The sequence below is a fragment of the Biomphalaria glabrata genome, chromosome 3, assembly GCF_947242115.1.
Source record: "Biomphalaria glabrata chromosome 3, xgBioGlab47.1, whole genome shotgun sequence".
NCBI classification, from domain to species: domain Eukaryota; kingdom Metazoa; phylum Mollusca; class Gastropoda; family Planorbidae; genus Biomphalaria; species Biomphalaria glabrata.
In genome coordinates this window covers 44,717,280-44,744,830 of record NC_074713.1, presented here as the reverse complement: position 1 = coordinate 44,744,830, position 27,551 = coordinate 44,717,280, and the positions used below count along the sequence as shown (strand labels likewise).

Genomic DNA, 27,551 nt, shown 5'->3' with positions numbered 1-27,551 from the left:
TTTTTAAAAGCTTTGAAATTCAGTAAATTGTAATTTTTGGCTCTTCCGACTCAAAAGGTTGCTGACCCCTGTCCTAGGAGGACGATTGGGTTTCGAAGGAAAATAAATTAATGAGTTCGGTATATATCCCAAGCTTGCAGTTTGAATAAAAACTGTAAAGTATATAGATTTATTTTTTTTTTTTTTTGGTGTGTCCTTTTTATGTAAAATGTAGAAACTATACTTAGAACATTTAATGCTAATTAATAAATGGGATAGGCATTAGTTCCTTGTTTGGTTATAGGTACTTGCTCTAAATATGAATTGATCCCATTAACGGATTTGTATTTTAAGACAATTCCGTATCATAAAAGGTGTTAAAAATCCAAGTAAATTTGGGACTAACTGGTCAACATCGTAATGTCTACCAACAAATAAAATGATTTTTGCAAAGCTGACCACAACTCATTCTGTCTGGTACAATAGCTGTACACGTTATTTCTCCCACTCCCAAAACTTGGATGGTTGAAATTTTGCACCAATTATTTCTTGTACCTGAAAAAACAAGAATCAATTTTAAGAAAATAATCAATTAGTAATTGGTATTATAGTATTGTATCGAATAAGGAAAAGAAATTGTACTTGACATGTAGCGCACAGTAGCGGTATAGGTTGATTTAGCCCCCCTTATACTTTGTGTAGAAAATTAGAAAATTAGGTCGTCGCTTAAAAATTTGAAACTAACAATAGATAACTATGAAGTCTTCTATTTTCATTAGCACACACAGTGGTTAGTGCATTGGCTTCTTCAGGAGGCTTGAGGAGGCTTGAGGAGGCTTCAGGAGGCTTGAGGAGGCTTGAGGAGGCTTCAGGAGGCTTCAGGAGGCTTGAGGAGGCTTCAGGAGGCTTCAGGAGGCTTGAGGAGACTTGAGGAGGCTTCAGGAGGCTTCAGGAGGCTTGAGGAGACTTGAGGAGGCTTGAGGAGGCTTGAGGAGGCTTCTGGAGGCTTCAGAAGGCTTGAGGAGGCTTGAGGAGGCTTGAGGAGACTTGAGGAGGCTTGAGGAGAGTCGAGGAGGCTTGAGGAGGCTTGAGGAGGCTTGAGGAGGCTTGAGGCCTGGAGTTCGGATTTAAGTCGTACAACTTTTTTTTTATTAAATACATTTAAAAAGCGATCACGGTAACCTTCACAAGATATCTCCTTCTTTCCCTACCCCCACCCCCTTCTTTTTTTTCTTCTAAATGGTTCAGCCAATTTATAGGATCATAGCGCATTCAGAAGGTCAAGAGCGTACCATTGCGCTTAACAAAAACAATCGATTCGATAAAAACATTTCTAATCACACATAATTATTAATGCTAGTGTAGATCTATTACAGATCTAATTACGTGTCTGATCCAAATTAATGAATACAATTACACTTAATATAAGCCTTGTTGTAGTTTTTTTTTTTAAACATTTTTTATTTCTTAATTGTTTTTGTTAACTGCAAACTTCGATACTTTTAGCATGGCTCTGCTATGGCCCAATAACTTTTGTGGACCAATAGTTTGAAAAGGGGGGGGGGGGGAGAGATCTGGGAGAAATATTCGAACTCGAGGTCTTGAGCCTACATGATGTCAGGTCGACATGCTAGCCACTGAGCTATGATAGTACTTAGAAAAATAGAAGGTTTATGGTCTATTGTTAATTTAAAATTTTTAGCGAACGACCTGATTCTGTAACACCCCCCCCCCCTTTTTTTTTTTCAAGGATTATCTCCCCTTAGCTTTGTACATCTTAATAATACAAAATGAATTAATTAACTATTGAACTATATCAAGTTCATAATCAAGAATATATTACGATTATACCAAGTTATCGAAATTATATAAACTATATAGTCTATATCTTGATTATTTGAAGATTATATCGTGCTTATCGAGATAGATTATTTATATAATCTATATCACATTTAAATATAACAATTATATCAAGATTATACCAAATGTATAGCTTCTTCTTCTTCTTCTAGCCAGCTTTATTGCTGCTGAGCTGTGAGCTCTTTTGCAGACTGTGCCAAGGAAAAAAAGTGTGCTGTTTTCTTCGGTTGTTCAGCACTGCCGTACAGGGTGTTGGTTATGTTGGGCTGTAGTGGAAGTAGGGTCTGCCTAAGGTGGATTAGGAAGGGGCATTCAAAGAGGATATGGTTTACGGTTTCATAAGGGTTGGCGCAGTGTCTGCAAAGTTTGAGTTGAGTGGAGTTTATTTTGTTCAGATGGTAAATGTCTATAGAAAGTAGATAAATGGTGAGGACTAAATAAAGATTATTGAAATAATGAAAGTCATGATTAGTATCACGTTAAGCTGAACATTATATTGCTATATTTATTTACTATGACAGCACATATTACACACATCAAACGGAACTAGGTCATAGTCACGTGGTAAAAAAAAAAGAAAAACGTGGAAGATATTTTTAAACGACTTTATTAAACGAGAAAATATAAACTTTTACAGATGACTTGTATTTTTTAACTAAATTCTACAACAAATAAAATATTCTGACTACATTTTAAACACATGTAGAACTTCTTGTATACTTAATGTAACATACATCTCCAACAGAACCTTACATGCATACATATACATACCGACAGACAGACAGACAGACCACACAACTAAGTAAAGATTCGGCCCAAAAGTACATTGCAAATTTAAATACTACCAGACAAACACAAAATAACAACTAAGGCTTGGAGCTTTATTACTGATTGGAATTTTGATCAATGTCCATTAGATACATTCGGCCTATGCTCAGAGTGTCCACTTAATATCCAGTTAATAACCTCTGTTGGGCTCACAGGCTCTGACACAAGCTTGCTGGCTCTGGAAGATGTTTCTCTGGGGGGTGTAGCTGTCCACACATCTACTCAAGACGCTGACCTTCTTGCAGGAGTTTAACCTGTGGTCATATGTCCAGGCGTACACGTTGTAGGTGGCGTCGTAACTGTTGGCGATGCAGGAAGTGTCGATGTGACCACAGTTGTCTGAAACATTGTAATAAATGTGTTACAATAGTAGAAACAAGTAACAAAAATGAGTTTTTTTTTTAAAGACAATTCCTTCTTTATGAAGGGGATAACTATTTGTAAGAGCAATTGTTTTGTTAAAATTGAACATTTTTTACCCCGCATCAATCCCCCCCCCCTGAAAAATATTTTGGTTACGCCCATGTATACATCTACTCAGAGTATATAAAATTCTAGTTTGGTGATACAGATACAGACATGGTAACGTTAAAAAACAGCTGAGAAAGTAGAATGCTGGATCTAATTAGAGAAGATTTTAGTTTGGTGATATAGATCCAGACTTTGAAGCAAAAAGACAGTTGTCTAGACTAGACTTCTGGATCTAGAGATATGTATGATATAGAAGATTCTAGTTTAATGAGATAGATCCAAACTTAGAAATAAAAAGGACAGTTGTCTTGACAGATGTGTACACAAGGCGATGTACAAGATGTGAGATGTTGAAAGAAACACGCATACATAGCAGACCGCCTCCAGCGTACAGTTCGAGTTCGACTCTGCTTTCAAACTTTGAGGTGAAAATGATGCAATGAAATGGAAAGTAAGTCGATGAAAGAGAAAATGATGCAATAAGATGGAACGTGAGACGATACAATGGAAAGGTATATGGTGGAATGGAAAGTGATGGAATGAATTCTATTTAAAGATAGTCGACCACTCACTGTGTCCTGGGAAGTTGTATCCGTTACAGTTACATTGGTCTACGTTGTAGCTGTTGCGGTTTTTCTGGTAAGCGTTGTTACATTGGTCGTAGCAGTAGGCGTGGTCTCTGAAATAAGGATTTATATTTTACTAATTAGACAGAGAGAGAGAAACAGAGAGCCAGTAGGAAACAAGGAGAAAAAAAAGGAAGAAAGATTGGGAGAGAAAGACTGAGAGACACAAAGAGAAAGAGAGAGAATGAAACCAAAAGAGAGAAAGAGAAAGGAGAGACAGAGAGAAAAAGAGAAAGTACATTGAAAAACAAATGATATTCAAAAGTTAACAAGTACTCAGTCAATAATGTCTTAAGTGTAAAGTTGTTATTAAACCTCATGATTCATAGTTTAGACGACATTCTACTGTGCAACAAATTTATAAAGATAACACAGCAACACTGAAGCCCAGACCTTCCTCTTTATGTCAGGATATGACGACATCAATCAAGGTTTGGTATAGTATAGTATAGTTTGGATATAGTACAATGTCAGAATGAACAGATAGCCCTTACAAGATAAACTCATTTAGATGACATAGATTACTATGAACTACACAATACACACTAAAGTTGACTAATGGAGATCTTCACTCATAGAGGCCCATTCATCAAGTGCACGTTTGTTTGGTGTCTCGGGTGTACAGACTATGGAAACCTTGTTATAGCCATTTCTAACTGTTTAGTCACTTTTTAAATCCCTTATGGCTTGTAGGAATTTTATATTATTTAGTTGGCAATATTGACCTTGAAGTATGGCGTCCTTGACATTGTTTGGTTTGCCTATTTCAAAATCTCTACCAAGTTTCATCCGTTTCATTTTCCTACGATTTATCTTTAGGTACCATTATTTCGCCATCGGTTTTCTTCATATCGCCTTTTCTTCTTTTCCTCTGTTTCGGAATTATATTTCTTACAAGAATGTAAGCATGATCACAAAAGTGAAAGCGTAAACAAGCGACAGATTACTGTGATTCACTGTGATGTACATACATTTACTGTGATTCACTGTGATGTACATACATTTACTGTGATTCACTGTGATGTACATACATTTACTGTGATTCATTGTGATTAACTTTAGTTTGAAAACTCCCAATATCAAGATGTTCTAAGCAAGTAAATAAAACACTTACCTATAACCACCATGTCCATGGCCCTGAAGATGAGGATAGAAAAAAAAAATTACGTTGAGTTTTTACAAAGTTTATGTCAAGTCACTCTGTCTGTTTGTCTGGTAAAAAGTTTGTACACTTTATTTTTCCCACACCCATTCTCGGATTAAGCTGAAATTTTGCACAATTATTTCTTTTACCTGACAACACAATAAAATATAAAAAAAATAATAACCAATTAGTTAACTAATTATTTACTTTGTTTGGTATCTTCAACAAGGTAAAGATATCGTACTTGACAGAGGTAGTGCTAAACTAGGTAGTTAAACTAGTCCCTTTAATTATTCCAGTAGTTCGTGGAACACCAGGGATCCCCGGAACACAGTTTGGGAAACATAAATTTAATGAAATGGCAATGGTGATATGCAGCCCAATGACAACCCTCCAAATATTTTTTTTTTCATAAATTAAGGGTTTTTAGATTATACAAATAAAAATGCAACTCAAAGCAGCAGTAAATTAATATCAAAAGTCCATTAGTCATTGTGCTGTCCAGATGCTTGAATGGGGAGTGTACCTAAACGTTTTAATTTCATTGAAATAAGAAAACGAAATGATAAAATAAGCAAGTCCTTACAAACCCAATATTAACGTCTGTCTGACTGGGAGGAACTTTTATTGTGTTTTCTCTTATTTCCCATCCTTGGATCAAGATGAAAATTTGCACAATTATTCATGTGAGATAAACCTTGATATGACAGTGATTGTTCGGTGATTTCCGTTTTATATACTTTCTTACATGTTTACATTTCAACTAAACAGTGACTTAGGGATATGATTAGATATAACTAAAAGAAGAAAAAAAACGAGTTCTATCTAGCTAGCCAGGAAAACCAAAGACTTGGCAGAATTTAAGTCATTGCTTAATATGCATGACTAAATGCATGACGCGTAGGACGCAATCATCTTCTTTTTTGAAGTAACGTCTGTATTATATAACATAAGAAGATAAGAAAAGAATCAAATAATTTCAAGTTCTTTTAAATATTAATCAAGTAAAGAAAGTGAAAATAGTGATGTCATTCACCCTTACCCCTTGCTGCAAAGATGGCACCGCTGAAAATAAAAAAAAATGTCACCATTTTAAACGTGCGAACTAAATAATCTAGTATTAGTATGTATGTATATCAAACAAGTTTGAGATCGTTATAAATAAATATATATTTGTTAGCGAAACGTACAGTTGCCTTACAGATTCAATGGTTGTTTAGTTTTCCTGTATGGAAATGATCATTAGATATGCTTAGAGGTACAACTTACCAAGTACTAGGAGACACGCCAAAACAGCGAAGATAGCCATTGGAAACTGAAAACACACACACATATATATATATATAGAGAGAGAGAGAGATTAGATAGATAGATAGATAGATAGATAGATAGATAGATAGATAGATAGATAGATAGATAGATAGATAGATAGATAGATAGATAGATAGATAGACAGATAGATAGATAGATAGATAGATAGATAGATAGATAGATAGATAGATAGATAGATAGATAGATAGATAGATAGACAGATAGATAGATAGACAGATAGATAGATAGATAGATAGATAGATAGATAGATAGATAGATAGATAGATAGATAGATAGATAGATAGATAGATAGATATAGATAGATAGATAGATAGATAGATAGATAGATAGATAGATAGATAGACAGATAGATAGATAGATAGACAGATAGATAGATAGATAGATAGATAGATAGATAGATAGATAGATAGATAGATAGATATATAGATAGATAGATAGATAGAAAGATAGACAGATAGATAGATAGATAGATTAGATAGATAGATAGATAGATAGACAGATAGACAGATAGATAGATAGATAGATAGATAGATAGATAGATAGATAGATAGATAGATAGATAGATAGATAGATAGAGCATCTTTGCATCATAGTTTGTTTTGATATGTAAAATGTATAAACTATGATTGCTAAGTAACCATTAGATCAAGGTTATGTTTACATTTAGGGTAGCTAAGTGGCTTACTATTTTATAAGTGTTAGTAGATGTACTAGATCTCGTAAATGGTAAAAAAAAACACAAAAAAAAACACACTATTTGCGATGAGTGTGGCTGAAGAAATTACAATAAAAACAAAACAAACATTACATCATCAGTTCCAGAGTAGAGATGTGGCAAGTTTTATCTTTTAGATAGTATTGACTTGCGCAAAACAAATTTTAAACACGCATAAAAAAAAAAGCGAAACATTATTTGACTGTGACTTGTACAACATAACACATCATCACATACCTGGAGTGTAGTGTGTAGTAACTCGCACAAACTGTGACGACTGTAGAAGAAGATGTGTGACTGACAACGACCACAGACTGTCTTTATATAGGGAACTCGACTAGGAGGAAAATCCGCATTAGAAATCGCCATTAAAGAATTAAATTTAATTTTTAAGGGCGTTTTGGAAGATCTTTTTAAAAGTACTGATGACAGAAATCTATGGCAGATATTAATGACATCTGACATTTGTTAAGTAATGTAAAAGACAATGACATATATCAGCTGTTATAACGGATATTAAGTGTTGTTCTGAAAACAATTTCTCAGCTTGTGAGGTCACGTGGTACAGGAAAACATCAGGAACATTGTGAACGCAAATAGGGGCCAAAATGTGGATATTGTAAGTATCCGGAACATATACATATTTGTTTGTAAAAAGTGTATAAAGTTTTACATATCTACAAATAAAGATTGATATGTGAAAGAGGGACAAAGAAACACTTGGCAACTCTAAACATATTGGTATTATATGTACATTTGCACACTAGCGCGTCAGTGCAACACCGCTTGTATTTACGTAATAAATGGAGTTCCCTCTTAAACAGTACCAGCTCCTGATTTTTTCACAGGGCTGTCTCCCTGACCACCTGCTACAGCACCACCATCCAACCTCATTGACGATAACAATCTAGATACCGTAAATGAATTCAGCTACCTTGGATGTACAATTAAAGATGACCTGTCTCTAGAAGAGGAGATAAAAAAACGCATAGGGAAAGACGCATCGACGCTAGACTCCGACCAAGTGTTTGGGAAAGCCAGAAGTTCACCATAGCTACCAAAATGGAGGTCTACAAGGCATACGTTCTTAGCACGCTACTGTACGGCAGTGAGTCGTGGATTGACTACACAAAGTAAGAGAGAAAACTAAACTCATACCACTTGCGCTGCCTTCGAAGGATCTTAAAAATAACATGGAAAGAAAGAGTGTTCAGTACTGAGATCCTTGCGAGAACAGGCCTTCCCAGCATCTATATGTCCCCAGGTTCGGACATGTTCGCCGGATGGAGGACCATCGCATCCCGAAAATCATTCTGTACGGGCAACTTGTGTCTGGCTCAAGAAAAACTGGTCGCCCCACCTCCGTTAGGTTGATGTGATAAAAGGGGATTTAAAATCAGTGAACAATGATACTGACCATTGGGAAGACACAGCTCTAGACCGCACTAGTTGGAGAGAGATCGTGACCAAGAAAGCGATGGACAGCGAGAAAACATGGGCCTCGATTCTTGAAGAAAAACGTGCCACACGGAAAATGGCCAGCTCCTCTACCACCGAAGCGAAAGCCACCTTGACCTGCAATATATGTCAACGGGAGTGTCTCTCCAAAATAGGGCTCCACAGCCATATGAAAAAGTGTTCGAGATTAACCATAGTCGTTCTACGACTGAAGGAGGCAAACATATATATATATATATATATATTAAACACTAGTTTGTAATTTGTATAAACATAAATATTCTACATGGTGTCAGAAGAGGGATATTCTACAGCCACCTAATAAAAGGGGGGCTAGAGCTCGAGTACTGGCTCGGGCTGAGTTGTTCCTGCTCTGAGTAAATAAAGGCAACACGGAAACGTTCTCCCTGATTTCCCCTCCCCCCACTGGTCAACAAAAGAGATTGGACCATTACGCACTGAGCATGCTATAAGCAAAGCAATTTTTTTTTAATTCATTTTGGCATTAAAATATATCATTTGAATATTCTTATGTTTTCTTGTTTTTAATATTTATTAGTTAATATATAGACTTAGTGTTAGATCAGAGTTAGATGTGATTTATAGAAGAAATATATGACAAAATAGCCAAGCTGCAACGTATACAGAACAACGCCGCTCGAATAGTCCTTAAAAAAACTAGACAAGATTCTGCTACTACGCTCTTGCGCACGCTCCATTGGCTTCCCGTGAAAGCGAGAATCTATTACAAGGTCGCCACACTTTGTCATCAGTGTATATATAACAACGAGATGCCCTTGTACCTTAGCGAACTGATTAATCCATATGTCCCCCAGAGAGCCCTGCGCTCAATGGACTCAACGCTTTTAGTTGTGCCACGTTTCTCCCTCAAAAGCTACGGTCTGCGGGCTTTTTCAGTTCACGGACCAAAGGTTTAGAACTCACTCCCCATTGATCTCAAACAGACACCATGCTACACCACTTTTAAGAAGAACATTAAGACCTATCTGTTTAAAACTTTTTTAGATTAACTTTCATTATAACTCTCCTGTTTTTGTTTGTAATGTTGTTACAGCTCCTTGAGCCTACATTTTGTTTGTTATCAGCGCTTTATAAATAAAATTATTATTATTATATTATTTAATAGTATAACTTTTAAAATGAATCTAGGTACAAAATTCTGGTCTATTGCAGGAATTGGTACAGTTTGAGCTTCTGTCAGTTGAATATCTGGTCTGTTCAGTCTTTGTTTATACGGGTTTTCAGTACATTCTGTAATCTTCGTCGTTATACATTTATTCTTTACCCAATAGACCAATTAAATAATTTTAAATAGTGAAATATAAAAGGTCAATGGGGTTTGAATTGCTGCTACCGAAACAATCACAGAACAAAGAAAACTAGAACAGAAATGATTATAATGGTTCCAATTGGAATAGGGTTTTGTTGCCTTCTCTGGGTAGCATATTAAAATATTCAAACGTAAATTTAAGATTCAAACATCTTTACAATTAGCTTTTGGTCTGTGAATGACTTCGACTCCTTGGCGAGTTTGTTGAACGTACAGTGTATAAGATTACAATGGAGCAAGAGAGAGTGAAAGAAATATGGCTACTTGGGTCAATTCAATACTCTCTCTATATATATACTTAGGTCAATTCAATACTATATATATATATCCTTGGGTCTATTCAATACTATACATATATATCATTGGGTCATTTCAATACTCAAAAAAAATCTGATTTGTTTTACCCTTTAATAATCAATAAACCAAGACAGCAGCGGGCATGATCTGAATGTGGAAAGATTACGTTAACAATCATATCAACAATCACATTAACATTATATCAACAGTTACATCAGCATCATATCAACTATCACATTAATGTCATATCAACAGTCACATCAGCATCATATCACCAATCACATTAACATTATATCAACAGTCACGTCAGCATCATATCAACTATCACATTAATGTCATATCAACAGTCACATCAGCATCATATCAACAATCACATTAACATTATATCAACAGTCACATCAGCATCATATCAACAATCACATTAACATTATATCAACAGTCGCATCAGCATCATATCAAAAATAACATTAACATTATACCAACAGTCACATCAGCATCATATCAACAATCACATTAATGTCATATCAACAACATATCAACAATAAAATCAACAAGCATAATAAAATTTGATTTTTTTATTCCTTGGTCTCCAAAAATCCCAGTGCGTGTACCAGAGTGGCCCCTCATACTTCTGACATGAACTTATTCACACCGTAACTCTAGATCCGCTTCGTACATCAACAGTATGCACAATTACTTCCCTTTGAAATGCCTCACCATTTGTCTTAAGAAAATGTGTATTAAATGTTTGGATAGCCTTGGGTCATTTATCACATTCCTCTCATTGGTAAATGAGACTAATTAGACGCACAGGTTCTATAAAAGCAGATACCTTGACCAAGTGTGGACATCCAACTTTCTGCTGCATAGATTTTAGTTCTTTGTAATCGTAGCTCAGAGCTCAGTGTCAAGGTTAGTATTTGAAGTATCTGTCTTTGTGTCTTGTTGTTGTTTTTGTTTTTTACTGTGTGTGTTTTCTTTTGGGTTTTGGGGTTTTCTATGTTTATTTTTGTTTAACTCATAAGTTGAAAACTTCTGCGTCTGTGTAAGTAAAACCTCCTGTGTAGACACGGATCTCGAAAAACGGCTCTAACGATTTTAGAAATTAGACTGTTGCTGTATTTCAGGGGTTCTCAACCTATGGGTCGCGACCCCTTAGGGGTCATTTGTCAGGGGTCGCCTAAGACAATCTGAAATTTAGTTTTTTTGGTCTATTTATCATTGGAAATTTTTTTTGTTTTTTGTCGTTTTTAACAAGCATATCTCTACCAGAGATGGCAGACATTGTCATTTCTAATTAAAAAAAAAAAAGGGGTGGGACATTACGCTATAACTTTATATTTCATAAACTATGAAACGACCGTGAAATATAAATTTAATACAATTAAAAATGAGGATGACATATAAAGGAAGACGGATATTTATTTTGCTAGAGTTAGAGGCTTCATAGGGCACTTTGAGTGAGTGAGTGTAACATCATTGTTTGAAGGTAGACATATTTTTTTTCATCGATAGTTACTTCTTCGAAATGAGCTTGATGCGTTCAATCTGTTCTTCTATTTCACACTGATGTGACAAGGTTGTCGAGAGGGAAGGTTCTAAAAAGTTTTTTTTTTAATCTTCGTGAAAAAAGTGTGTTGTTGTTTTTTTTTAAACAGTAAGCATAAATACAGAAAATAGCCGACGTAGTAGATATTTTTGTCGCCTTGAATAAATAAATTTTTTCAATGCAAGGATCAAGTACATTATGCCTCGATGAAATTCATACGCCATAGATCAGGTAGAGAAATTACGATAACGATATTATAACATTAGCCAATGTCCATTGACCTAGGCGGCACTAAGCCCACGAACGAGACAAAATTACGTTTGGGTGTCGCTGCTTAGTGGGGAATCGTAATAGGGGGTCGCGGCACTAAAAAGGTTGAGAACCGCTGCTGTATATCGTTGGGAAAAGAATTACTGCCCCGTTGACCACACTGGGCAAAGCCTAATTTGACCATTTTAATTTTTCAAAGCACAAAAAAAAATTAATTTAGCTAGAGAACGAGAAAATATTTATCTTGAACGGACTTTAAGTCTTCGGGTATTTCCGCATTCCTTGAAGAGTTTGTGTTCATCGTCTTGTAATTCTAGATCTAAAGGCCTATGATTGCAATAGTATAAAGTGTAGTAGATCTATGTATTCGCTTAACCAGAAATCTTTCTTGGAGGCCGGGATGGGTTGGGGTAAAAAAATGTTTTTTAATCTGATATTCACGAGTTATTAAGAGAAAAACAGTCACTCAGTTGTGTAAAGGAGGCATTATCTTTTTTTTTTAAAGTATGTCTTACGTTTTGCATGATTTCCTTTCAGATCAAAATGACTCCCTTCCTTTTCGCCTTTGGCTCTAGGTAAATAGAACTTTGTACTTTTAAGTGTCTCTGCTGTTACAATGTTTGACAGTTTTAATTTCTGAATAATCTAATAGACATTTGTTGACATTTGAATTTGACAAAGAGTTACAATGAAAACATATCTGTTAAATTGGTAAAAATAAGCACTTCCATTTTTTTTATTTCAGTTGCACCAACGTTTCAGTCTGAGGTAAAGTCTTTTTTTTTCACACGAGTTATTATTATTATATTATTATTATTATAGCTTTTATATAGCGCTACTTTCATGCTTATAGCATGCTCAGAGCGCTTTGGTCCAATCTCATTTGTGGACCAGTGGGGGGGGGGGGGGTGAGGGGGGTATCTAGGAGTTGGTTTTCCGTGCTGCCTTTAGGCGCTCAGTACTGAGCTACTTCAATATTTTATTTCCTATTCGAATGTCATTATTTGGTCGTGTCTTTGACACGTTTTAGGAACGGCGAGGCGGGGGGGGGGGTACAGTAGCAGGGTTTGAACTCGCTATCTTCCAGACTACAGTCCTAAGCGCATATTACACAACCAGGAAGCCATCCATGGTAACGGGAGGCCCTAGGTGAAGCCATAAGGAACGCCCTAGGCGAGTTGAATAGGGTGGCCTCAAATGAAATAGAAAAAAAACAAAAAATTAAGATCGAAAAATATGCAAACTCAAACCCAAACTCTTGACCTGAGTCTAGCGAAGCTCGAGGCATCCTTCCCTATGCGTTTTTCAATCTCCTCTTCTAGAGACAGGTCATCTTGGATTGTGGATCCCAGATAGCAGAATTCATTTACGGCGTCCAGCTTGTTATCGTCTATGAGGATAGAGAGTGGTGCGTTAGCTTGTGGTCCCATAACATTGGTTTTCTTCGTGCTAATAGTTAAGCTATATACTTTACAGGCCTGAGAGAAGCCCTAGGCGGCTGGCTAGTTTGCCTATGCCTAAGGCCGGCCCTAAGCCATCCATTTCTGTTTTAGCACTGTTTCTCAAACTGTGTTCCACGGAACCCCAGTGTTCCGACAGTCCTGAATAGGTGTTCCGCGATTAATTAACTAGTAAGCCACCATCTCTAAAAAAAAAGCGTTCCGCTAAATACTTAAAATGTGCGAAGTGTTCCGTTAGGGACAAAATGTTTGGAAACACTTACTAAAGAATGTTATTGTTTCAATTATGTTATGTGATATAATAACACCAAATGAATTCTATGACATGATCATGTGACCTGAACTTTACCACATTGTTAAGTTGGGTTAATATACACAAGATGGCGGTGAATTAAAATTTGGAGGCTCTGGAAACAATATTATACTTGCTTTAATGAAGAGAAATGATACCTAATAAGATGGTGGAATTACAATTGGTTAGATCTGGAACCAATATTCAAACTTATCACTGTGATTGTTATTCAGTTCATTGTTTTCATTGGCTGATACCTATAAGAATTATTTGATGGGAATTTACTACATCTAGAGACAATATTCAACTAATCGTTTATAGCAAATACAATTTAGAAAGTTTATAGTAAAGTTCCCCTTTCAGACCTTGTGGTCTATAGGGCAGATGATGTAAAGGTTATGGTTTCTGTGGCCTACGGTTAACGAGGGTGCCATGTGGCCAGCACAACGACCAATCGCCTTTACTTTTCCCTAACTAATGTCAAATACCCATTAGAGCTGGGTGGACTCAGAGGTGCCCAAAGATCCCGAAATTATAAATCCCAGTCTTCACCAGGGTTCGAACCCGTGACTCCTGGTTCAGAAGCCAAGCGCTTTACCGCTCAGCCACCGCGTCTCCTAAAAAGTTTATAGGCTACCTACAAAATGGCGATATGTCAGGTCATAAGCCATAGAATACAAACTTACTTTGTGTTCTTAGTATATATAATATACAATAAAAGTTTCCTTGATCTATTAACTATCGATTTGGTAACAATGTAATCCAAATGTCGCAATCTTTGTTTCAGGTTGGTCACCATGGAAACCCGAGGTATGATAACATTTGCCCAAATATTTGCTTTTGTTAAATAGTAAACTTTTTTTTAAATGAGCTGTATACTTCGTTCGACTATAGACTATCCATAAGTAAATATTATAGATATGTCTTAAATAAATCCAACATCATTGGAGATTTTCACAATTAAAGTGTAGGCCTATCAGATGTTTACATGAGAACGTGACTAGACTCATTTATTTCTGTGTTTTTAAGAAAATCATTTCTATGTTGTAAGTTGCCAACTGCAAAATTTCAAATCCTTCTATCTCCCAGAGGTCATGTTTACTGCTACGAACAATGTAACAACGCCTACAAGAGAGACTCCGGGAATTACCATGTAGTTGACTGCAACTGCAACCAGTACAACTTCCCGGGACACAGTGAGTACATTAGAATTGTTTAATGTCAAGTGGCTGCTTCACTATATACATACATTACTCTTTAGCAGTTACTGAACAAAAAAAAGAGCCCTTCATTGGCGTTTTGTGACCCAGACCAGATTTAGACTTGATATTATGGCCTTAAGCAATCACATAAGGCAATTTATTCCTTTGATTTTTTTTTCAAATAATGTTTGGGGCCTGGAGCCCTAGGCTATAGCTAATGTTGCTTTAAATAAATCCAGCAATGTGAAAAACAAAATTGAAAAGAGACAGTGATTCTGAGACACAAACGTATAAGACACACGGGGTTCTATTACGCAAAGCTTAAAAGACACAGGGATTGTGAGACACATATCTGGTGAAACAGAGTGTTTCCGAGCTTGCGATTTACCTGTTTCATTGGTTCGTAAAATTAGTTTAAAAATACTAAAATAAATTCCTTGCTTATGTTCCAAAACCTGACTTTTTTCAGCGCAAATTTTTATCATTGAAGCAAAAAACAAAACGTGGTGGAGTTTTAAAATTTGCCTTTTTACTTTTCTTAGATCAAAAGCTTTCTATTTCTTCATGTGTTTAGATCAACGACAGTCTATGCACTTATTGAACACTGTAGATCTAGCATGCTCCTGGAATAATATAGTTGTATCATTTCTAGCCTCGATTTTGAAGATAGTCCTCGTTTAAAAAAAAGGGTGTATTACCAAATTAGATTAGAGTCAATTTAATGATTTTGTAAATGAATATTTTTTTGGCAGAAGCGATGTAATTAGCACGTATATTGGTTTCCCACGAAGTTAATTGACAATGTGAATAGTTGACCATGCTGACCATCAAGCACCAATTAGCTGTCCACGTAATTGATTTCCCACTTAACTAGTTGACCACAATATAAGTTAGCCGATGAATTAGTAAACATTGTAATAATCTTGACCAATAAATTAGTTGACCACCTAATTGCACTACTTAATTTAATCCATTCACTCTTTCAGACAACTGTGGTCACATCGACACTTCCTGCATCGCCAACAGTTACGACGCCACCTACAACGTGTACGCCTGGACATATGACCACAGGATAAACTCCTGCAAGAAGGTCAGCGTCTTGAGTAGATGTGTGGACAGCTACACACCCCAGAGAAACATCTTCCAGAGCCAGCAAGCTTGTGTCAGAGCCTGTGAGCCCAACAGAGGATATTAAGTGGACACCGCTATTTGATTGCAGTTGGTTGTTAGTGGATATTAGTAAACCTAGATTGTAGTGTTCAATGGGTTTTTTTATTGTGTATTTGTTATCAATGCTCTATTCTGTAAGCACTTTAAAAAGTTATGTATTTATTTAAGTTCTAGAAATGGTTGTGGCTTATAAACATATGTTATGACATTTAATTGAACTAGTGTTGACGTCATGTATGTATGGAAATAAAATATACATTGAAATATTTCAAAATGTTGTCAAGTCTGTATTTATCGTCCCTCCATCTATTTCCTTATTCGACGTTTTTAAAAAACGGGTAAAGCAATCAAGAAAAACATTACCAACGGATCTAGATATAAGTATTTTATTACAACTCGTTTTCACAGAATTATTTTGAGCTTTTATTAATAGAAAAAAATACCGGAAGTAGCTCAGTTTGACGTGTGTTTTGCTCCAGCAGACGTCGTAATCAATTACAGAAAATATTGTAATCGTTGTCGTTATAATTTAATGTGTATGTTAATAATTCTATGCAGGGTTGAGTTTTATGTTCGTGTGACTTGCATATATGTTTTGGGGCAACCGATTGTGAGTGTTGGTGGATTTGTGTAATTGTATGATGTGTATCTATATAAGTGTATGTGTGATGGAATATAAGCGTCTGTGTGTGTGTGTGTGCATGTTTATATGACTTTTTACCATACTCAAGGTTTACATAGCTCTAGAGGAAATGCCCATCAAAGAGATGATTGTTATAATATATATATATATTTAGAGAATGCAAGCTCCCCAATCAAATAGACATACTCAAAATATAATCTCAGGTATTAACATATTGTCAATTTAGAGATACACTCAGTCTGTATTGCATTTAAGAATCACACAGTCAAGAACATGCACAAACACACAAAGTGATTCAACTGTACACAATATCATCACAGTTAATCTTTTGAGACATGGTTAGCAGAAGAAAATGTATGATTCAACATTATTACTATTATGAAAAACATGATCAAAGCGTACATAATAGTTTATTTTGAGGACATTGAAGTGTGGAGCTATCAAGGAGAAGGCTTCCGAGCTGACTTTTAGTATGAATAAAAATATGTAGAAGTTTATATCGGGATTTTGAACTCGTGACCCATCATATAAGTATCCAAGCAGTTTATCATGATACTGACATTGTAAAACTTACTAAAGAGATTTTTATTAAGTCCTATTTATAAAAATATAATAATGCAAAAATTAATTGGAACAAATTAAGAGATGACGCAAAGAAAGGTTAACGGAGTTCGTGTGTGGTTCGTTTCGTATTTGCGTCATTCAAATAAATTATTCTTTCAAGGGAAATGATAATATACGTAAATAAGAAGTGAGAATACCGCGCACTCAAATATTATTAATATCTTATTATGGACAGTCATGAAAATATCCTTTACAACAGAATGAGACACTAAACATGGGGACTAGAACAACTTTCCCTTGTGTAGCATCACCAGAGAAGGCTGACCATGTCCTACAAAGCGAGGCCCGGAAAAGACTCGGGCACCGAAACTCTCCTATAGAAGAAAAACTATATGGAGAACTGCCTGATCTGGAAACCCCAGCACGATCATCTCAGATATAGGATTAATGATATTAACCTTTTATCAAATGAGAACGAAGAAGAAGAAGAAATCTTTAGTAGCCGCGGGCCTCGCAAGTAGTAGAGCAGGCCTGCTGACTCTGGAAGATGTTGCTCTGGCTGCTGTAGCCATTGACACATTTGCTGTACACTCTGATCTTGAGGCAAGTCTTGGTGCCGCTGTCGTAGCTGTAGGCGTACTCCGTGTCATACTCGCTGGGGCTGGCACGGCATGTGTGGTCAATGTAGCCACAGATGTCTGGGAAGAAGAAACGAATTAAACATTAGCTCCGAGGCTGGTAAGACACAGACTGTATTTCTTATTATAAAGTTGATATCAACTTTGTCTCACTGGTTAGAGTTATTGCTTATTTCTCACACTCCCCATTCTCGGATCAAGTTGAAAATTACCACAATTCTTTCATTTTCGATGACAACACGAGAATCAATACAAAAATACAAGCATTCAGGTAATCCATTACTTGTACTTCATTTTGTTCTTAATATAGAGACAGTGGGGCCTGCTAAGCTAAGGGGAGATAAGCTTTGTATAGAGAATAAGGTTGTACTCTAAAATTGTAAAACCTTCTACTTTTATAAGCACCTGGATAGCTGAGTGGCTCGTGAAGGATCGGGTTCGAATTCAGACTCGAGCAACTTTTAAAAAAATATTTTTGAAAAGGCTGCGCGGAAACCTTCTCCCAAATACGACTCCCCCTATTTTTCTCCCCTTTTCCAACTGTTCCACAAAAGTGATTGCGCTGTGGGACATTGAGCATGCTGTAAGCATGAGAGTTGCGCTAAATAAAAACAATGAAAATATTTCTCGTTCTTTTGCTTGGCTCATGGAGGTACTTTAGCTCTTTAACAAAACGAGTTCAACAGAGATGTAATTAGAAGCTCTATAATTCCGATCAATGCTGATCAATAATACACACTAATTGACATAAAAATATACACTAAATGAACCAAAAAACTCAAACTACCCAGGAAATAACAAGTTTAATAAAAACTCAAACTATCCAGGAAATAACAAGTTTAATAAAAACTCAAACTATCCAGGAAATAACAAGTTTAATAAAAACTCAAACTATCCAGGAAATAACAAGTTTAATAAAAACTCAAACTATCCAGGAAATAACAAGTTTAATAACTTAGAAAAAAAAACGCCGTGACAGCACACACCAGTCCACTTCAACTCCAGCAAACAAGTGACTAACTAAATTCTTTCTCTCTCTCTCTCTCTCTCTCTCTCTCATACAAAGAAAACTATAAAAAAAAATCAAAAAAACATTGTGTGTGTACTGTTTACATTCATACCTGAGGATATAAACAAACACCTAAATAGCAAGACAGAAATAACACATTCACTCACATTTACCTGCCCCTGACACCAAGTGCACAAATAATATAATATTATTGTTAATGTCTATTTATTAAAAATCAATATTACATGATGGATTCTGAATAATTGATTTAATTGCACTCAATACAAGCTTTTTTTATTTTTTTTTTTTATATTTTTGCTTGTTATTAACCCTGAGGGTAGGACAAACACATACAAGAACTAGTTGTAAAATGAGGGCGCATTCGGAATATGGAAACTAATAAATCATGGCGATTTTAATCTTTCACTTAGCAACTAGACCGAACAGAGAAATGCCATACATGCAATGAGGGACTTACTGAATGGACTGCTTCCATGGTTACTTGGGCCACCTCCTACTGACTCGGGGAAGTTGTACTGGCTACAGACACAGCCTGCGACGAAGTAGTTGCTGGCGTTGACCTGATAAGCCGAGTAGCATCGCTGGTAACAGTTGCCTTGGTTACTACAACAGGAAGGCATACAATGTATAGCTAGGTTGCTACCTTTGTATCCTACTATCTCTGCCTCTCTCTCTGTCTGTCTGTCTGTCTGTCTATCTATCTATCTATCTATCTATCTATCTATCTATCTATCTATCTATATATCTATCTATATATCTATATATCTATCTATCTGTCGCTGTTGCTTAAATTATAACCATAGTTGAAACAGAACTCTTTCTATCGACTGGTGTCACAAGATGACAATTCACTACTGAGAACCACATTTTTGTTCAAACAAGAGTGACAGTGTGCCACCATTTTCACTGTTTAGCTCATTCTGGGTTTAAAATCTTAAACACTTACTTAGGCTCTCCAAGTCCTCCATGTCCGCCGTGTCCGCTGTAAACTCCTTGGTTGTGACTTCCACCACGTCGACGATTCTTCAAGAAGAAAAAAAAATTGAATCATTTATTTAGAGATGAAATTTCGGTCGTGGCAGTATGGGGAGTTAGTTGAAGTGTTAGAGCGTCGTGCTAATAAAGCGAACGTCTTAGGTTCGATCCCCATATAATGTCTTCATTGTTCAGTCCGATGAAAGAGAAAATTGAAATCACGTGACAGCACGTCGTGTTACTATTTCAGAAAGATTATTTCATTCAGTATTGAATTAACAAAAAATTGTTAACTTGAACAAAAAATTGTTAACTTGAAACTTAGTTCAAGCCTTGTGGTCATCTCTAGTACCGTGAGTTGCATAAAGCAGGACTTGATCTAAACAAAACGCAAAACGCAAAAATGCAGCCCTCCCCCCCATAGAGGTCAAGCCCCCCCCCAGGCCCCCAAGCGATGGAAAATTCCTAGCTACGCCCCTGGTTGGTAGGAGGAATTGTCTTTTCTAAAAAGTATTTTATATATTTTAGGCCTACTTGTTTTTCTAAATCTATTAATTAAAAATGTACGTAATATATTTGCTATGTTCATTAAGAAACATTTTGTGTCTGAATAAAGACAATAATAAAGCTTGTCTTCTAGTCCGAAGATTAGTGAGGAATGCAATATTTCCCGTGGCTACGCAGTCCCAGCTGTGACCTATATAGTTTGCCACATCCAGGGCAAGCATTGCCATTGTCCGCCGGTGGTGTATTAAAATCTTATTTTTTGGCGTCTACGTCTGTCCTCGGCTGTGGATTTCCTTTTGGTCTCAAATGTGTATCCCGTGGGCCGTTGTGAGTGACCTCCAGCTTTCTCGTTCTGAAGCCGCATGCAACAAGGTGCTCTCTTCTATGTCTTCTTAGGCAAGTTGGCGCCTAAGCTTGTCTTTAAAGCGTCTAAAGACAAAGAATAGACTAAATAGTTGAAACATATCGATGTAAATACCTACATACTTAAACAGAAAAACAGCAACACTTACACTTTCTTGTAACGAAGAAGTAGCTGAAAGGGAAAATGTAGTCTTCAAACAAAACAATAAGGTAAATGAACAATAAAAACAAAGCTTTTATAAAGGAAAACACCATACAATCACTGACTTATCTAAATACTGCATAGTTTATCTCCCTTTTTCTATATGAAATAAATCTGTTCTAGGATTTATCGGCAGAGAGAGACAGAAATCAATGACTTAAACTCTGCTAAGTCGTTGGTTTTCCTGGCTGACTCAGGCAACTCATTCCATTCTCTAAGAGCACTAGGAAAAAAAGAATATTTGTACCTATTAACTTACCCAGCACTAATAGGAAGGTAAGCACTGCCTTGAAAGCCATTCTGTTAACAAAAAAAAAAAGTTGAACTCGGACACCTTTCAGTCTTGGAACAACTAGATCTAGAGATCATCTCATAGAAATAAAATGAAAGTCTAGACATTAGCTATGGACAGAACAATGTCTCAAACACAGTAGCTCCCCCCTTCTCCACGCAGCTGAAGTGTTTCAAAGGAACGGCACTTTTTATGAACACAAAAATTAAACTTTCAAACTTGTTTGTCGTGAATCTCTCCTCTTGAGTTTGAACAAGCCTGTTCATTTAGAGTGGACCAATCAGAATTGAGTTTGAACAAGCCTGTTCATTTAGAGTGGACCAATCAGAATTGAGTTTGAACAAGCCTGTTCATTTAGAGTGGACCAATCAGAATTGAGTTTGAACAAGCCTGTTCATTTAGAGTGGACCAATCAGAATTGAGTTTGAACAAGCCTGTTCATTTAGAGTGGACCAATCAGAATTGAGTTTGAACAAGCCTGTTCATTTAGAGTGGACCAATCAGAATTGAGTTTGAACAAGCCTGTTCATTTAATGTGGACCAATCAGATTTGAGTTTGAACAAGCCTGTTCATTTAGAGTGGACCAATCAGATTTGAGTTTGAACAAGCCTGTTCATTTAGAGTGGACCAATCAGATTTGAGTTTGAACAAGCCTGTTCATTTAGAGTGGACCAATCAGATTTGAGTTTGAACAAGCCTGTTCATTTAGAGTGGACCAATCAGAATTGAGTTTGAACAAGCCTGTTCATTTAGAGTGGACCAATCAGAATTGAGTTTGAACAAGCCTGTTCATTTAATGTGGACCAATCAGATTTGAGTTTGAACAAGCCTGTTCATTTAGAGTGGACCAATCAGATTTGAGTTTGAACAAGCCTGTTCATTTAGAGTGGACCAATCAGATTTGAGTTTGAACAAGCCTGTTCATTTAGAGTGGACCAATCAGATTTGAGTTTGAACAAGCCTGTTCATTTAGAGTGGACCAATCAGATTTGAGTTTGAACAAGCCTGTTCATTTAGAGTGGACCAATCAGAATTGAGTTTTAACAAGCCTGTTCATTTAGAGTGGACCAATCAGAATTGAGTTTGAACAAGCCTGTTCATTTAGAGTGGACCAATCAGAATTGAGTTTGAACAAGCCTGTTCATTTAGAGTGGACCAATCAGAATTGAGTTTGAACAAGCCTGTTCATTTAGAGTGGACCAATCAGAATTGAGTTTTAACAAGCCTGTTCGTTTAGAGTGGACCAATCAGATTTGAGTTTGAACAAGCCTGTTCATTTAGAGTGGACCAATCAGAATTGAGTTTGAACAAGCCTGTTCATTTAGAGTGGACCAATCAGAATTGAGTTTGAACAAGCCTGTTCATTTAGAGTGGACCAATCAGAATTGAGTTTTAACAAGCCTGTTCATTTAGAGTGGACCAATCAGAATTGAGGTTTAACAAGCCTGTTCATTTAGAGTGGACCAATCAGAATTGAGGTTTAACAAGCCTGTTCATTTAGAGTGGACCAATCAGAATTGAGGTTTAACAAGCCTGTTCATTTAGAGTGGACCAATCAGAATTGAGGTTTAACAAGCCTGTTCATTTAGAGTGGACCAATCAGAATTGAGTTTTAACAAGCCTGTTCATTTAGAGTGGACCAATCAGAAGACTCTGTTGATACCTTCTAAGATCTAGGAGGCGAAGTAAATTGAATCTAATCTTGCGGTTAAACCCTGAGGAAAATAAATCAGGAAGCGGTGACCTTTGGGCAGCTTACAGCACACAGTGCAACAACCTGGCAGAACCTCCGACGCTGCTGATCCTGAACTGTCCCAGGTGTTTGCGATTCCGTAGACACATCGAAGAGGGGGGGGGGCGCTGTTTGGGCAAGAACATTTCGACCATCTAATGCCCAGCTATCAGTGCATTCAAGTTTTATGAGATGAACGAAAAACGTTTTACTAGTGAAGGCGGACAATAAACATTGAAGTATGGAGATGCATCTCGAACCTGTGAATCATTAGTAGCGCGGACCAACACATTCGTAACGATAAGTACTAGTCAAGGACGTTCCTTACAATATAATCATTAATACTAGCCTCTGTAACTGATGATTGTGCCTAGTCTTACAATTGAAGTAGATTACTTAAACATGAAAAATGATGGAATTTTTTAGGCGGTGTAAATAGGAGTAAAAAAAAATTGGAAGGCAATGATTATCTTCTCTTGCCTTTTGAAATATCAGAACAGAATAAAATTTAAAGTCATACTTACAAGTAAAATACAAGGAAAATACTTTAAAGAATACAAGTATTATGAAAGGGAAATGACCGTACAGTTACAGCAATAACGCTCAATACTTCAAGATGTATCTCCCTTTATATACATGCATTAATTAACTAACAGAAGGCACGGTTGCTTAACGGTAAAACGCTTCGCTTCCGAATCGAGGGTCCCGGGTTCGAAACAAATGACCTTTTGTGCGAAACTTCAGCTTTATCCAACCTTAAGAAATGGGAGAATAAGTGGACAAAATTTGTACCAGACAGACTGAGTAGTGTAAAAACTTATACGGAAATTCAATAAAAGTTTCAAATAAAATCCTTTATTAACCTGACATGTGTCACATTTTTGTTCTTTAAAGTTATGTGTTTTAATTCAGCCATGGTTCAACATACAATTAACAGCGAACCCATGGTTCCAGTCTCATGGAGAGCCCCTTGAAAAAAACCTCTAAGGTTTAGTGTGACGAGAATTAATGTATTCCTCCTATATGTATTAGTGTATTTACAAAAAGGCAATCTTTGGTTCCGTTTTTTTGCAGACTACGATCTTTTACAAGCTATAGTAGCGACTTCCTACAAGTAGATCTAATATGCCTACTTTTTCATGAAACCCAATGCTTTTGCATGCTTTTGAAAGTAATTAAAGACTTTATCTCAATGGGCCCTATGTAAGGGCCCCAATTAATCGTGGGCCAGAGCACAATAAGCCCCTTCGCCCGTGATTGCTAATTACATACAATAAATATCAAATACATACAAGTATGTACAACTGCTTTCGTTGTATACAAAAATAAAGATGACACGCCTTGAGATAAATTCTTACCTTTTGAGTTTCCCTAAGATCTGCACACGCCTCTAATGTTGAAACACAAAGAGTGTCAATTTTAGGTTCAGATTACACTTCACAGGAAAACTGTTAAATTACTACGTCATACACTGCAGCGTTGGGTTTGGGGGGGGGGGGGAGTTTCAAGGCGTTGGATTGTCAGTTGATGACAAGACTGACGTTGAAGGATGGCATACAGTCATACAACTATGACATTTGGCAACAATTATGCTGCGTGTGTGTTGTGTGTGTGTGTGCGTGTGTGCGCTTTTCCCGACAGGTTAGAGTTCTTCTAAGGTTCACATGAGGTCATCGTATTGTCTAACCTTGGTGACAAATCCGTTTATAGCAAGTCGTTGCATTATTATTGATTAATTGCTACCGGGAACTGTTTATATTTTTGTGATGTCTTTATGGACTTTGTATATTATATATTTATAAAATTAAAACTGGTTTGCGAATATTAAATTGTTTTCATTGTATTACTCTTGTACTATCAAGTAGATAGATAAACAGAGAAAGGAAAAGAGAACGAGGGAGAGAGAGGGGTAAAAAGAGAGAGAGAGCGAAAGAGAAGGAAAACGGGAAGGAAAGTGAAAAAAAGAAAAATACAGAGAGAGAGAGAGAGAAAGGCCTCTGAAAGTGGTAACTGGGAGAGAGAAAGAGACAGAAAGAGAGGAGAAAAAGGAGAGAGTGAGAGAAGCAGAGAGAATGATCCCTAATTACACTTTAGCACCAACAGCTGTCATCTACTTGTCTGTTTAGAAACCAGCGGTCGGACATTCGTTCGCGTCATGTTTATGTGGAGCTATTCTCGTCTGCTGCGATAAATGACGTGACAGCTGACGTCACTGGCTGGTGTGTCATTGTACAAATAACAATACGGAACAACTAGATGTCTCAATAAACAAAAAATTGAACCGTTTAGATTCTCACTAGTGTGTGTGTATATGTATGTATGTATGTATGTGTGTGTATGTGTGTGTGTGTCTTTAGGCGTTCATTTGAAATGTAAGTTATTCCCATAAGATAGGATTAAAAAGCTTGAACATAAAATTGAATGAAAATTTTGTGTTTTTTTATTTATTTTAAAACTTCTTCCGCCTTTTGTAAAAATCTCCCTATGTCTTAGTAATCTTTGTGTATGTGTGTGTGTGAATAATGTAATCTGACGACACATCAGAAAACCGACTATGATTTTATGACAGAAGTTCAATTAAAAGAAGAAAAAAAGGTAGTGATGGGAACTAAACTAACTTTTAAAAGTGAAACTAAAACTAGTTTTCAACTAAAATAAAGTAGTTAAACTATTAGTTTATCATGAATTTCAAAAGATAGTTAAACTAAACTAAAGAAAGTTAATTAAACTATAACAAACTTTTTTTTTTGGGGGGGGGGGGGCAGATATAAACATATATATCCGACTGTCTGCCTACGGTTCGATCTTATTCTTTTAACATTCTAGTAATATTTATCTATAATAAAATTAGTATTAAGGAATATGTTTCTTACATAAACGTTAATGCACAATAAAATATAATGTCTAAATAAATATGTGTGCTTGTATTTTGCCTTGAATTAAAACCTTTAGAAAATAATGGTACTCTTTTAATAAATAAAAATTATATTAACTTATTATATAACGGAAAATCTTACTTATACTGGTACAGTTTAAAATCTCATTAAATAACATAGATTTAGAATTTCAAATTTAGATCTAGTATCCAAAGAAATAGAAACGAAACCGTTGGAGTTTTAAAAACATTTGACCTGTATAACTATTTTATAGTGTAGGCTAAAATACATGCTTGACTAACCATGCCGCTATTTTCTTGTCTGACCACTAAAAATACAACTAACACTATTGCATAACCGTTAAACGTGCAAGGGAAAAAAGACTGGGTGATCTTGTCATTATGGACTGCACACTCAATACACTATATAGACCTACACGTGTACGTCTATCTGGCCAGGTTGTTAAAATCAGTCTATTTACTTTGTGGGCAGGGAGGGTGGGTAACTATTTTAGTGTAAAGATATATTTACGAACATGCTTGACTAGCCACGCCAGTGTGTTAATTTCCTGTCTGACCTCTCCACATTAAGCAAACACTATATATTAATGCAGGGTAGTCTTACAGTATTATCGACTACACACATACAGTACACTAGTCCTACATGTGGTCATGTGCATGTCTAGCTGGCCAGGTTGTTAAAATCAGTTGGACACAGTCTATTTACTTTATGGTCAGAGAGGGTGTGGATTAAGATTTTTTTCTAGAGTTGGTTACCCTAATGCTTTTAGATCCTTATAGGCCTAGCTGTTGATTTAGACTTAATAGATCTCAATAATAAGTATTAAGACTATACAAGGGTGTACTTGATGTTCCTGCAGTTAAAAAAATATTGTTTGCCGCAAATGAATTGATTAAAACCACTAAATATTGACCTAACTCACTAATTAGATTCCCACTAGAAACAAAAATTAAACACCTCCACGTGACTCACAACAAAATTCGGAACAACCTCATTCATAATACTGCATAGAAGCTTATGGCAAAATTTTTTTAACATTTTATAATACTGCTACTTTCAATTGCAAATATTTACTCCCATAACTTCTACCAGCATCTTACTTTACCCTCTTCAAATGCAGACTTGTCTAAACAGTTGTTAACAGTTGTTAACTGCATCATTGTCTTTGATAATCAAAGTTATTGATATCACATGACCAGAAAACAGGGAGTGCGTTTCAACCCTGACCACATGTTGAAAAGTTTTACAAATTTTAATTAAAAAATTAACTAAACTACGATTTTAACTAAACTTTTTTTTCTAGTTAAACAATGGCCTTAACTAATTTTTTTAGCTAAACTAAAAGTTTCTAACTTTTTAGTTAACTTTTGCCCATCACTAGCTAAGGGCGATCAAATCTCTTTTGTGGACCACTGGTGGGAGAGAGGGCTATCTTGGAGAAGGTTCCCGTGCTGCCTTTAGGAGCTAAGCAAGCACAACTCAGCTCAAGTCGTCTTTCGAATTCGAGCTCCCCCTAGATAGTTAGCCAAGCGGTTTCTTCTTCTCAGCCATATATAATACATTTCAGTGTTAAGACACTAACTCTAACCCATGCTATACGTGTAGTTTTGAGGACATTCGTTGAAACTTAAATGTAACTTATTCCATAAAATAATGCACTACTTACATACACAAAACACAAAAAAAATAAAAAAAAAGAGAAA

At 36.1% G+C, this 27,551-nt stretch overlaps 3 protein-coding genes across 5 annotated transcripts in view; 1 reads left to right on the top strand and 2 right to left on the bottom strand.

The window, feature by feature from the left end:
* The window catches only part of LOC106075958 (uncharacterized), a 112,681-nt gene extending 105,347 nt beyond the window's left edge, over positions 1-7,334 (bottom strand). The window contains exons 1-6 of one of the 2 annotated variants that reach the window (XM_013236830.2): positions 7,193-7,330; positions 6,178-6,223; positions 5,951-5,973; positions 4,879-4,901; positions 3,711-3,817; positions 2,429-3,006 (exon numbers count right to left, since the gene is read on the bottom strand). In XM_013236830.2, coding sequence (XP_013092284.2) covers positions 2,798-3,006; positions 3,711-3,817; positions 4,879-4,901; positions 5,951-5,973; positions 6,178-6,223; positions 7,193-7,324 — 540 coding nt within the window. In that variant the 5' untranslated portion in view covers positions 7,325-7,330 and the 3' untranslated portion in view covers positions 2,429-2,797. Of the gene's footprint in view, positions 1-2,428; positions 3,007-3,710; positions 3,818-4,878; positions 4,902-5,950; positions 5,974-6,177; positions 6,224-7,192 lie in introns of those variants that run through there. The other variant, XM_056022250.1, reaches the window with a different exon arrangement.
* Positions 1-16,270, top strand: part of LOC106062964 (uncharacterized) — a 113,552-nt gene extending 97,282 nt beyond the window's left edge. Inside the window, exon 6 of the mRNA XM_056022260.1 lies at positions 15,821-16,270. Within this exon, the coding sequence (XP_055878235.1) occupies positions 15,821-16,029 (209 nt within the window). The 3' untranslated portion in view covers positions 16,030-16,270. The remainder of the gene's footprint in view (positions 1-15,820) is intronic.
* A 556-nt stretch (positions 16,271-16,826) lies between these two features.
* Positions 16,827-24,426, bottom strand: LOC106075959 (uncharacterized). Of its 2 annotated transcripts, none has more exons than XM_056022252.1 (6): positions 24,310-24,426; positions 21,174-21,226; positions 20,874-20,896; positions 19,826-19,902; positions 19,337-19,482; positions 16,827-17,909 (listed from the first exon to the last, which is right to left on the bottom strand). In XM_056022252.1, the coding sequence occupies exons 2-6, from the start codon at positions 21,223-21,225 to the stop codon at positions 17,707-17,709; spliced, it is 501 nt and encodes a 166-aa protein (XP_055878227.1). In that variant the 5' UTR covers position 21,226; positions 24,310-24,426; the 3' UTR covers positions 16,827-17,706. The 2 variants fall into 2 exon arrangements, with proteins under 2 accessions (XP_055878227.1, XP_055878228.1); XM_056022253.1 differs by having other exon boundaries at positions 21,186-21,226; positions 24,310-24,424.
* Positions 24,427-27,551: the final 3,125 nt, after the last annotated feature.

Bases quoted from the DNA above. Each gene is read 5' to 3' on its own strand.
- LOC106075959 (XM_056022252.1), bottom strand. From the start codon at position 21,225: ATGGCTTTCAAGGCAGTGCTTACCTTCCTATTAGTGCTGGGTAAGTTA. The intron at 20,897-21,173 runs GTACAAATATTC...TTTCCCTTTCAG, and splicing joins AGTGCTGGGTAAGTTAATAG to CTACTTCTTCGTTACAAGAA. The intron at 19,483-19,825 runs GTAAGTGTTTAA...TTCCTGTTGTAG, and splicing joins GGAGGACTTGGAGAGCCTAA to TAACCAAGGCAACTGTTACC.